Here is a 13,011-nt window from a genome sequence, read left to right on the forward strand (position 1 = left end):
TTCCATTGATAAGAAGTTAGTAGCCATTAAAAAATGACCAAAAATGAGTTCTAACGAGAAACTAGCCACTAATCTTTCTAAATACCTTACTCCATTTGTTGTTGTCGTTGTTGGTCTCTTTCATTTAATGTCCTTGTTCTCCAATTATAACTCTCTCAAGTTTGGTTTAAATGTGATATAAAAAGGATAATGTTAGCTTTGTACCCTGAGAGCTATCTGAAATCTAATTCAAAATATGACAAGCTATACCTGAATCTTCACGAAAACAATAAAACTAATTTAGAAGCTGCATCCTCACAAGGAATACTCAATGGATTCATAGTTTTTCTTCAGGTAACATATTTTGAGCAAATGTTTCCCAATTAAATATTTAAATATCTAAAAAAAATCACTTAAAATTCATCAGATAGATAAACATCCCTTTGTCTTTTACAAAAAATCTGCCAATCTTAAAAATTCCTCAAAATATTGTTGTATGCTTCACGCTTCGAAGTGATTACCTAACTCCCTACTGTAGACAACAACTCCACTCAAGAAGTCCATAAGCAAAGGTAACAACAGAATTAGCAAGACACAAAGGAAACTTTGATGCTTGAAACCTGAAACAACTTAATTTACCAAAACAGAAGAACTCTAAAGCTGATTCAGTTAAAAATGAAATTGAAATACATCCAAGGTAGGCACACTCACCTGGCTAATGGGCTCTTTTGTAGGGGGCTTTCCTCTTCTGGCTGTGCTGGTAGCCAGGGTGGTGGTGGTTTCCATAATGGACGTGGACATCTCAGACTGCATGGCTGTGGCTGTTGACTCGGTTGTCATAGAGGAAGGCACTTCACCAACCAGTCTCACATTTCCCACTATCGCGATGTTGGCATCATTTTCGGCTGCCATATTCAGAACTTTCAAGCCATTGTAGTAAAGACCAGAGAGCTGGCCCTGGAAGGGGTGGCCCTGCTCTTTCCCGCCAATTATAATGGTTGCTTGGCTATTGAAGATTGTGAGCTGACGCCCTGTAAAAATAACATTACATACATGCAAAAATGTTGATTGTGAACTCTACATTCTAAACAGGATGATAAAACAGATCTTTCATGGGGTGAATAATGAGAGCAATAAACTATAAGATAGGCATTTGACTCATAATTCATTGCTTTTTAATGAGGTGTCCATGAAATGCATAATATTGGTAAATACTTGTAATTGCTTAATTAATTCTCAATGGGTTACTTTTGCTAAAAGACCAATCAAAGATGTCGATACCAAATTTATTTTTAGTAGATCCTTTCCCCCTTTTTTCCTTGAGGTCTTGCTATTTCACTTTTGAGTCTTGGATGTCAAATTCAAAAATGTAAAATCTTTGGCAGGATTTTTTTTTTTTAACATTTCAAGGATTTGCCACACTGAAATAACCACTAAAGATACTAACCTGCAACTATAGCAAGTGAAGTTTTTTTTTTAAAATTTAAAGTCTAAAGATCTCAAAATTCAGGTAATGACCATATAGACAATATGGTAAATGAGTTTACTTTAAGAATGTAATGTTTCATTGGCTCATTTGAATAATTCTATTTCTCCGGCATTCACACTGAAAAGAAATGCATGTTTCACATTGATCACATCGAAGGCAAGGATTTTGAATATATAAAACTATATCTGATTGGCTTTCAGCAAGTCTATTAATTAAAACAAAAGAAAAAAGAAAAGATTTTTAGATGTAAAAGCGGCTTCAGAAATGATACACATACCAATGGAGAAATCATGGCACATTTTCATTCAACAGAAATCTTCAGAAACAGTACCCTTATTATCAAATTGAATCCACTTTAGCAGATTGGTTTCTGCTAATAAAAAGCATGCACACAACTTTAAGTTCAGTTTTAATTAGGGTTTGTTCCCAAATCCTCTTAGAAAGTTGCCAACGTTAAAGGGACTTTGTTTTGACCGGCAATACATATTGCCCACTATTTAAGATACCTACAGTTTAAACAAAGAGTTTTTCAGGACCGTAATGAAGATATCAGAACTACATATATTTTAGTTAATAATTTAGATGTTGGAACATGTAATATAATCTATGAATGATTTATCATTTTGGGTTAATGTTTGCTATCAGTACCTTCATAGATTGAGTTAGTGGATTATATTTAACAGTCCCTTTAACCTTAAGTTAACAGGGTAAGGTTATTATACAGCTGGTACTTCTAAAATGTATAGAAATTATTATACAAGGTATGCAAATATTACTATCTACATTTTACTGTTTTAAATTTGTTTTTAATTTAGTTTTACTGAAAATTTATTTTTTATGTTTATTAGTGTTACAATGAAGTACTACTTGGTTATGTTCAAATTATTTTTTTATTTGAAGTTTTAATCAATGTTTTTTACCTTTGTCGAGTAGCCATTCATCAACTACTCGACCAAGTCGATATGGAATTCGCTGTCTAGCAATCGCCAGGCGCTCGTTATCATTGTTTCCTTTAAAGTTTAAAGAGACATTTCATTGGTTAAAATCTGTAAGGTCAAAGGTTAAAAGTTAATACTTAAAGCTTGAGCTATACAGTTGCCACATGATTTTTTGAAATTTGGAATTTTAAAAAGTTCTACCTAGAACATTTCATGTTTCAGACTTTCATTCATTCATTTATTTTATTTTAGCAAACAAAATTATTCCTATGTTAATTGAAAATTAGAAATCTGCATTTGAGCTAGGTTATTAAACTTATGTTATAGACAGACCCAAACAACAAATTTAAACATCATATAATGGCTTTACAAAAAATGACCATTGACCTCAGGGTTTTGTCTGTTTTGATATTTCTTATTAACTAGTTAAACATGTTCAGGTGAAACAGGTTTAATTTTTCCAAATACATCCAACCTCTTACTCCAGATTAATCATTTAACGAAAACAAAACCTTAATACCATCTAAGGCACACTCCAGCCATCTAAAATAAGCCTGACATACTTTATTTCCTATTCAGAAAACAGAAATTCTTATTCACCTCATTTAAGGAAACCACAGAGTCCAAACATTTCTAGTGAGATACAAATTGGGTAATCAATCTCTTGCACATCACAAGTTCACAGATAATACATTCTGTATCAACAAGATGTGTTATTAAGGGAGAAGGCTTTGACAAAAGTGACTTCATTCGAGTGTCCTTTACGCTTATGCAGCTCTTAACCTGTTAAGGCATAAACCACTTGAAGGAAGATTTGCTTGTTCATATGTTATACAATCAAACAATATCCTGGGGTAGCTTTTTCCAAAGTATATCAGACAGCTTAAGAAGAAAAAGCAAACCACCAACACCAAACACTAATAGTTCTATCTTTCCTTCAGTTTACAGGCAGTTGCTTGGAGGGCATGCCTTCTTATGAACCAAAAATTACCTGAAAGAGCCACTGTTTAAAGTGATCTTGAATACTACTCATAATCTGAATTTTACTTTAATCTAGAAAACATTTAAGGAGAAAAATATAGACTAATGCTCTAGTATTTGATAGCAAAGAGTATAATATTATGTTCTTCTAAAGAACACGAATGATATGGTGCTATGGTCTTCTAGTATTAGGGAACAACTCTGTTGGTACCTGAGGGGTGGGCGAGACTGTAGAAAATAATTATTGCTAACTTTTCTGAAGAAAGTGGTAGTTTTATTGAGATAGAAACAATATAAAATATATAAGCTATCTTTAATCTTAGTAGATAGCCAAAGATGCATGTCAAAAGTTTTTCTAGATGAAATTTTTTGTTCTTTTTGACATTGAGCTCACCATGAAACCCTCTCTACCATATTGCTGACAGAGGATTAAAATGAGTAAAGAGGGACTTTCTTAGGAAGCATAAAAGTTCCATGTGAACTTCTATACGAATGACTCTCTTTCAAAGTGAAAGATATAATTTTAAATTGTCAATACTCTTGACACAACCAAAATGGAATTTAACCTTCAACAAGGACTACCTTTACAAAAGTATAATTTTATATGAATTGATAAACTTTAAGGATCCAGAACTTCGTCAGTGGGGTTTTTTCCTCAACCAACAGGGAATGCAACACCTCTTTAATTTAGTGATTTATCTTTGAGAGATGCCATGGTTAAAAAATAAATCGCCCTTCTCCTAACTTGGTGATGAATTGCTCTACACTTAGGCTGGTCCTTGGTCATGATGGGGCATAAACAACTATGCTCAGAAGTAAAACTTTGGCAGCTTAATTAAACCTGTTCAAATCTCCAATTCCCTGACTCAAGAATGCTAGCATCACCACCTCCGTGTTAATGAAGCCCCATAATCAGACCCCTGTGAACTTAACATATTGGCTTCATTTTTTCCAGGTTTATGATCATATACAGGTCTTCATACTATTTTTAATTCTTGATTTCCCTTTATCAATTAGGACTTTGTATTAAGGATTGATAATTTTGGTGCACAATGGAATATCTTTCCTGAACATTTAATGCCAAGCAGTTGCGAGGGTGGGGTAGAAATGGTCTAAATCTGAATATAAATTTCTTTGTGCTTTCCCAATCAGAAGTTACATGGCTAGTGTAATCTAGCATGCTTGCTATGCCCCTGCAGAAGGGTTATATGTATAAATGCAAAAATGCAACCAGCAGATAATTTGTTGTTAGTGATGAATCAGAAGCTAGGGAAGCAAAATGAAAAAGAAATAGCTAATAATAATAATAACTAACATTTATTTGGTGCTTACTATGTGCCAAGCACTGTGGTAAGTGCTTTGCAAATATTATGCCAATTAATTCTCACTACCCTGGGCATATAAGCATGAAGTCAGGACATGGACTAAAAAAGGAGAACTTTTGTATCCCTAGAGCCCAGTATAGTGTCTTACAGACAGCAAGTACTTCTTTAACACTTGTTAGATTGAACTGAATTGAATTGGTTGCATGCAGTTCTGCAGAGGGTGTTTTTTTTTTTTTTGTTGTTGTTGTTGACTGTTATTGGATATAATAATCTTTAAGGTCAATGGCCCATGAGCATCCATGCTTTAATACTATTCTGAGAGGCATCTTGGAAGGAGGGCACAGGTCAAAAGTACTAAGTTTTATATCTTGGGGGAGAAGGACACAAAAACCTACCATCTACCCTAAAAAAATACTAACCTTCACACTTTTATTTTGGAATTTAAAAATATCTGTTCTTTTCTTCTAAACTTCTCCTCCACCCAATCTTATGTTCACTCTGGGAGAAACAGAGGGTTTTTATCTCATATTCCTTTGATCCTGACTGCCCTGGGTCTCAAAATAAGTATAAACCTTATCACTGGGAAATATCATAAAGGGCTTTCTTTATGACCTTTCTTGGTTTCATGCTCAAGGATTGCCCAACAAGAAATTTCTTTATCATCTGTTTGGACAACTTTGGAAAAGGAAGAATGAATAATTATGTACCATCTTTCATTTGTTCCACTTATTAGATGAAATTAATAAAGAAGTTAATGAATGGTACCGGGAGTTTATGCTCAATGACTGCTGATTAAAAAGCTCAATGTAACTCTCAGCTAACATGAACCATTTGTAACAGAACAAGAGTGAGTGAGAGAACAAAACAGGGGAGAGTGAAAAATGGACCTGGGCAAAGTCAGAACAGATAGATGCTATAAAATTAATTAGTTCTAATGGGAAGATCATAGGATTTGGAGTTGGAAGGGATAGGAGAGATCCAAATCCATCATTTTTCAGAGTGGTTGAATGGCTTGGCCAAGGCCATGAAATTAAGTAATGATAAAGCCACAAGTAGAATCCAGGTCTCCATCTCTCAACACAGAAGTCTTTGCTACTTGCTTGTGTTCAGAGGATGTTCATTAATATTTAGAACTGAAAGAGACTCTAGAGATTATCTAATTCCATTTCCTCATGCTATAGGCAGAGAGACTGAAAGGGTTCATTAAGTTGCCCAAGATCATGAAGTTAGGAAGTGACATGGCCAGTCTTCAAACCTAGGTTATTCCAATACTTTAAAAACTACTTTGAACTGTACTGCTTCTTGTGATATGAATAAACTGACAAAATAATTGGGTTTTCAGGAGCAGTAAAAGTCACACATCTCTTCCACTTCAGTGATCATTAGTTATACAGAAAAGTTTTACTTTAAAAATTAAAGTATACATTTCTGTTTCTTCTAAAGAAGGCAGTAGAATGAAAACCAATAGGGCACCTACCCAGTCAAAAACATAAAAATATTCTTTAACTTGCTTTTGGCTCTTCTGAGATGGCCAAAAAATAAACAACCTCACATAATAACAATATTTGGGATTGGGAAGAGTCTTTGTGATGAAACATTTTATCTAAATGCCTTTTTGTATTTATTGAAGGTACATCTAAAGAAGGAAAGGGGGCACTCCTAGTCTCAGTATCTGATTTCCAAACTTACATAGCAGTCAGGGACAAAATATTATAAATTGGATGGTGTATTTATCAGCTAGAGGCTTCCCTTACATTTCTTTCTGATGTCTTGTGATAATTTTCATGGGAATCATAGAGTTAGAGGTGAAAGTGCTTTAGAGGTTATCTGGTTCAATTCCCTAATTACGCAGATCAGGAAGCTGAAGTTAACTGATTTGCCCCTGAAGTTAACTGATTTGCCCAAGGTCATTCATGTAAAAAAAGAGCAAAACAAGGGTTCAAGTCCAAGTCATGTAACTTTAATGAGTGTCTTTCACTGTACTATAAAAGTCACATTGTGCAGATCAGCAGTAATAAATAGGACATTCTATTTCACCTATGTACTTTCAACTTATCTTTACAAATAGATGGTGACATACACTTAGATTTATTTTCATGCTGCTGTTTTACACAGAACCACAGCATCTCTGAGCTAGAAGGCTAAAGAATAGAACCCTGAACCAGAACACCCTCTACGACATATTTGCCAAGAGGTCATCTAGTATTTGTTTGACATCATCCAGTTAGAGGGAAGCCTCCATCTCACTAAAGAAGCCCAGTTTGGATAGCTCTAATTCTTAGCAAAATGTCCCTATGTCACACCTAAACTTATCTCTCTGCAATTGTCTGCATGGCTTCTATTCTATCTTTCAAGTCTATATGAGAAAAAATTTAATCGCTATTCCATGTGAAAACCTATAAAATACTTGAATAGGTCCATATCAGTAACGGAGGATACTGTTACATGGATTTTCTAGATGTAAAGAAAGACTAAAAATCATGGGAGGTACCCCAATATAGCCATCTTGCATCCTGGCTAAACCTTCCCAGTTTCTTTAAACAGTCCTCATATAGTCTGAACTCCAGACCCTTCAATATCCCGGTTGTCACACTTTTTTACCGCCTTCCATTTTATCAATGTTCTTCCAAAACATGGCACAGGAATAGACCAGATACAGTCTAGCATATAATACTATGGATCTTACCCTCTTTCTTGTCTCAGATATTGTACATTTCAATGAGGCCTCTGATTGCATTAACTATTTTTAGCTGTCCCAATGGACTTACAGAGGACAGCTACATGGTGAAATGGAGAGAAGGCTAAAGACCTTAGTTCAAATGGAACCTCAGACACTTAACTAACTGTGGGATCTGGGGCAAGTCACCTAACCCTGCCTGCCTCAGTTTCCTCATCTATAAAAATGAGGTGGAGAAGGAAATGGCAAACCATGCCAGTATCTTTGTCAAGAAAATGCCAGATGGGATCACGAAGAGTTGGACGTGTCTGAAATGACTGAACAACAACAATGAATGGACATATATAGAGTTTGTGGTCCCTTCAAACTCGATGACATTTTGTATATAAATTGCTTTCTAGCCATTGTCAGAAGCAAATTTCTCCCTCCATTATGTCACTTTTTTTAACATCATCTCTCAGTGACCTGGAGGTCAAAGACCACTGAGTAAATTCAGGTATAGATAAGCCTTCAGAGAAAGGAAGTTAAAGAACCAAGGAACCAATGAGATGGGAAACAGATTCCAGAGGCACTGCTTCCCCAGGAGGCCCAGGCAAATTAGGAAACTATGGTTGGTTCCTGAGATGTGATGTGTGAGAGCTAGTGGGTGGAAAAAATGCTTATAGGTGGAGATCAGGGGGTCTTTGGGGTCTTCTGGCTGGAGTGTGGAGAGCTGAAGGAACCCTTGTCTGAGTTTAGCCACAGGTCCTTCATGGCGGCCAACAGATTAGGAAATTAGGTATCTCTCTCTACCTCTCTCCTATCTTTCCCTCTCTTTACTGCTAATACTACTTTGATTTAATGAAGTTATTAAGCAACTATCAGCTTCATAATTTCAATTATAATACTATAGTAACTCTCTCTTATATTTGTATATTTACACTTTAGAATCCAAGTATAAAACCTTATACTTATTTCTGTTGAATTTCATATTATTTGATACAGGCCATCATTCCAGAATGTCAAGATCTTTTAGAATCTTAACTCTCTGATCCAGTGTGTTAACTATCCCTCCCAGTTTTTTTTATTAACTGTAAATTAGGTAAGCATATTATCTATAACTTGAAGTCATTAATAAAGGATAAAATTTTTAAATAGAGAAAGTACCCATTTTAGGTGCAGACTTTCAACCACTTCCTATACCACTTAATTTTACTATGACTTATCACAGATTGCTAAACCTTTTTTTTTTCCCTAACCCTTACCTTCTGTCTTGGAGTCAATACTGTGTATTGGCTCCTTGGCGGAAGAGTGGTAAGGGTAGGCAATGGGGGTCAAGTGACTTGCCCAGGGTCACACAGCTGGGAAGTGTCTGAGGTCAGATCCGAACCTAGGACCTCCCATCTCTAGGCCTGGCACTCAATCCACTGAGCTACCCAGCTGCCCCCTGCTAAACCTTTTTTTAAAAAATGAAATGCAGTGCTAAAATATAGGTAAACCATAGCTACAGTATTCTTCTGATCCATCAACCTAGTAACCTTGTCAAAGAAGAAAATAAACTTAGTCTGGTTTGACTGTTCTTGAGTAAACCATGCTCCATTTCTTTGAAACAGCTTCCTTTTCTAGATTTTCAGAGACCAACTTTTTAATAATGTATTGAGTAATATATAATTTGGAAGACAAATTAAATATAAATGATTCAATAAACCAATAGATTAGAAAAGGACATAAATAAATGTAACTTCTGGTGATCTCTGTCAAATGCTTTACTAAAGTTTTGGTAAATGATATTATTGTAGAAGGAGTGGGAATGAGGTTACTTTAGCGTATGTCTATTGTATGACTCCACTACAAAACTGCCTCTTCTTGGCATTACAAATACTTATATAGGTATTCTAGAAAGCTCTACAAAATAACCTGAATCACAGAGTATATAGGCAGGTGCAAAAAGAGTAACAGCTATATCCAAGTGTTTAGATTTGACTTGGCAGGGCTGGGAAAATAACCTAAACTAAACAAATAAAAGATCCTTAGAGGAAGCCACTAGGGGTTTCCCAGACTTTAGGGCACCTCACTTCCCACAGGCCACACTGGTGTCTCGGCTGTTAGGGTCTTAGTGGTTTTGACATGCCAGGAGAGCTACGGAGGCAGCTTCTTACTGGCCACTTACAGACTATCTCATGTTATGAGTACCCTACTATAATCATTGCTTAAATAAAGCAGCATTAAAAAGCAAAAGCTTTGTTTGAGAATTTTTTTTTAAGTCTAGCATAGCTGCATTTACCTGATGTACTAATATGAGAAAGGCTAGTTTGATACAAGTTCTCAATGAAATCAGTTTGGCTTTTTTGATTGCTGCTTCTTTATCTAGATTTTCAGCAACCATCCTTTTAATACTGTCTTGAATACATAGATAGAGCTAACTGCACAGATAGAAGATAAAATAAACCTTTAAAAAACTGAACCCACTTCAAATAAACAAACATAATTTTTGATGAGCTTTCTTGTGTCTGAAAAGGGTGAGAAGGTGCACAAGACCAAATTACACTGGGACTTAATGTTAGTACATGGAGCTGATGTAAGATATCAAAGAAGCAGACATTCACTAATGGGTGGAATAAAGTAGTGTAGAACATTTTAGAAATTCTAGTCAGAGACAATGATACACAAAGATAATCTCATTTCTACATTACTTGACATGATCAAATCAGAGGTAAACCTAGAAATGATAATAATAATGGTTTTGCTTAAAGTTTCTGCAAAGTGGAGCTATGAAAAGAAATAATAAACTATTCTTTTTATATGTATGCGTATGTGAAAGAAAAAGACAGGGACAAAGATGTCAAATTTGATTGTGGCAATCTTCTGTGTATATAGAGGTTAGATTTATGAAAACAGGCACCTCTTGTTGAAGAGTTAAAAGATAACCATCTAGTTTCACGCATCCCTTCCCTCCATAAAATAAGACTGAGGTTTGTTTATTTTCTTCCCTCTAGACAATCGTGCTTGGATTAAATCTGTTGGTGCTTCCACTGAAAATTTCACCAACAACACAGTGCTCTGATGAAGTTATTTCCAAGTAATCAATCTGCATGCAAAATTTGAATTTATTTTCTTCTGAATTGTTCAAGCATTAAAGATTTTGACAGGAGGCAGGCCTGCCAGTGGTAATAACACTGAAAACAATTGATGTGCACAGAGCTCTAATTGGAGTAGCCATTGTGGTGTCTAGGAATAAGTGAACCCATTCTGTCAAGGGAGACTCCAGCAATAAGGAATGTGAAAGAAAAGATGATCATAGAACTACAACACTGGCTATTTTGATTGAATTTTATGTGACTTCATTTTTCCACTTAAAAGACAATATTTGGTCATATTGTGGGTGTATTAATTCTGGATGAACCAGTGGACTTTACAGGGAAGAAAAGGAGTAATTTCAAAGATTAGAAGTAAGCAAAAAGGAGAAATAAAGGTCAAATCCTTGAGTTGGAACTAGATTTTATGGTGGGCTTGAGAAAAAGAAATAAAAATCCCATCATATATTTATATACATCGGTCAGTTGGGACTTGTCTAAGTATGAACTTCCCTAAAAGATGTTTCCTTCTGTTTTCTCAGATTGCTATTTCTGAACTGTAACTTTATTCACTTCTTTGAAAGAAAAGTGTTAGTTACTGATGTGTAATAGCAAAATCCTCAGAAATAGGAAATGTTGCTAATCTAGGAAGAATAACATCTTAAAAAGAGATTTTGTTTATTGTCAGCACCATCTTAGATCCAAGGTAGAATCACCTAGAAGTTAAAAATATGGTAATTTTGAGAAGGGAAGCCAAAAGAGGGCATGAAACACTTATTTTTCCTTTATAAGTGAATATCAGTCTCTATTAAGTAGGAGCATAGTTTCTTGGCTACGTCTAGATATAGAAATAGAAAATAAAGATCAATACCAAGATAATTTGGGTAAATTTTTAAAAATCTTTTCTCATACCTACAAAAATATGTTGGGTAATAATAATCATCCACATATTCTCATTTATCTGCATATTCTGGGAAGGAAGGAGTCATTTTGTGTGTTATTTTTCTGTATAAGTAAAATGTTCCCATTTAGGGTCTAAAACTTAAAAAAAAAACTTTAATCACAAAGGATGAACATCCAAATATAGTACTGTATACTCAATGGAGGAAAGTGAGCATAATTATGCTTTTTTGTCCTGATGATTTAGGGTTATTGAAAAGTAATATAGAACCATCGTATTTAGAGAGAAAATTCCTGAATACCTCAATAGTCCAAGTATCTCATTGTATTATAGTTGAACTCTTAGATCAAAACAATCAATCAACTAGTCAATCTATAAGCATTTATTGAGCTTCAATATGTCTGTCACTCAGCTAGGTACCAAGGACGCAATCTTTGTACTGAACTCTACTTTAGATCCTTTGTATCTCTTGGGCTAGAAGATAGTAGGTGCTTAATTTTGTTGTTGACCAATTGTTTTCAGTCATGTCTAACTCCTGGTGACCCCATTTGGAATTTTCTTGGCAAAGATACTGGAATGGTTTTCCATTTCCTTCTCCAGTTCATTTTACAGATGAGGAAACTGAGACTGATGGGATTTATTGACTTGCTTAGAGTCAGACAGTTAGTAGCTGTGGAAGAAGAGCCTTCTTGATTGGCTCTCAATCTACTATATTATGTAATTGTCAAGTGCTTAATAGATGCTTCTTAATTGATTGACTGACTGGTTGATTTTGCACATAAGACTGGTTGCACTGTGTTCTAATTAATGTTCTGACATCATTAAGGTGGTTGGGACTATTGTCCTCAAATTAACTGGTTCCAGATTGCTTTGTAATTGATTCTTCTGTCTCTGACATCCCTTCTCTCATATTCGGAAATACTCCTCAGCTCTACCTCTTTTTCTAATCTCTCTTTAGAAATACAAAGTGGGTAACTAAACATATTAAATTAATTTCATACACAATTTGAGTCTGAAGGTGATCTCACTGACATATGCACAGACTTTATGAAAACTACTTTGTGGCTTATAGGTTTTTTTAGATTTTAATTTTTATAACATTTTGCAGAGTTTTTTCCCCTCTCACAGCAATCTTGAGAAATAGTAAAATTCCATATCCAATCTATGAATGAGGAAATTGAGGCTTAAAAACATTAATTTGCTTATAGGTCTGCCACACAACTAATAGGGAGGGTGAAAGGAATAAAGATTTTTAAGTCCCTACTAAATACCAGGCATTGTGCTAATCACTTTACAAATATTGTCTAATTTTTTCCTCACTCCAACTCTAGGTAGTAGGTACTATTATTATCCTCATTTTATAGATAAGAAAACTGAGGCAAATAGCAGACAAGTGATTTAACCATAACCACACTGCTAATAAATGTTGAAAGCCACCTCTAAACTCAGTTTTTCCTGACTCTGCCTCATTTTTCTCTTTTGTAAAATGAAGATTACACCTACCTCCAAGATTTGTTTTAAAGATAAAGTGAGATAACATTTGTGAACTGCTTTGCAAAGCTTAAAGATTATATACATTCTAGTTATTATTAGCCATTAGAGCAACTAGGTGGAATAAATGAGTAGAATACCTGGCCTGGAATTAGGAAGATGAGTTCAAATCTAGCC

At 34.9% G+C, this 13,011-nt stretch overlaps 1 protein-coding gene across 22 annotated transcripts in view; it reads right to left on the minus strand.

The window, feature by feature from the left end:
* The window catches only part of NRXN1 (neurexin 1), a 1,430,528-nt gene that overhangs the window by 188,151 nt on the left and 1,229,366 nt on the right, over nt 1-13,011 (minus strand). For 13 of the 22 annotated variants that reach the window (XM_044663315.1, XM_044663306.1, XM_044663313.1 and 10 more), the window contains 2 exons: nt 2,389-2,478; nt 691-1,010 (listed from right to left, as the gene is read on the minus strand). In XM_044663315.1, coding sequence (XP_044519250.1) covers nt 691-1,010; nt 2,389-2,478 — 410 coding nt within the window. The remainder of the gene's footprint in view (nt 1-690; nt 1,011-2,388; nt 2,479-13,011) is intronic. The other 9 variants (XM_044663323.1, XM_044663322.1, XM_044663321.1 and 6 more) reach the window with 2 other exon arrangements.

This window comes from Gracilinanus agilis, chromosome 2 (genome assembly GCF_016433145.1).
Source record: "Gracilinanus agilis isolate LMUSP501 chromosome 2, AgileGrace, whole genome shotgun sequence".
Taxonomy (NCBI): Eukaryota; Metazoa; Chordata; class Mammalia; order Didelphimorphia; family Didelphidae; genus Gracilinanus; species Gracilinanus agilis.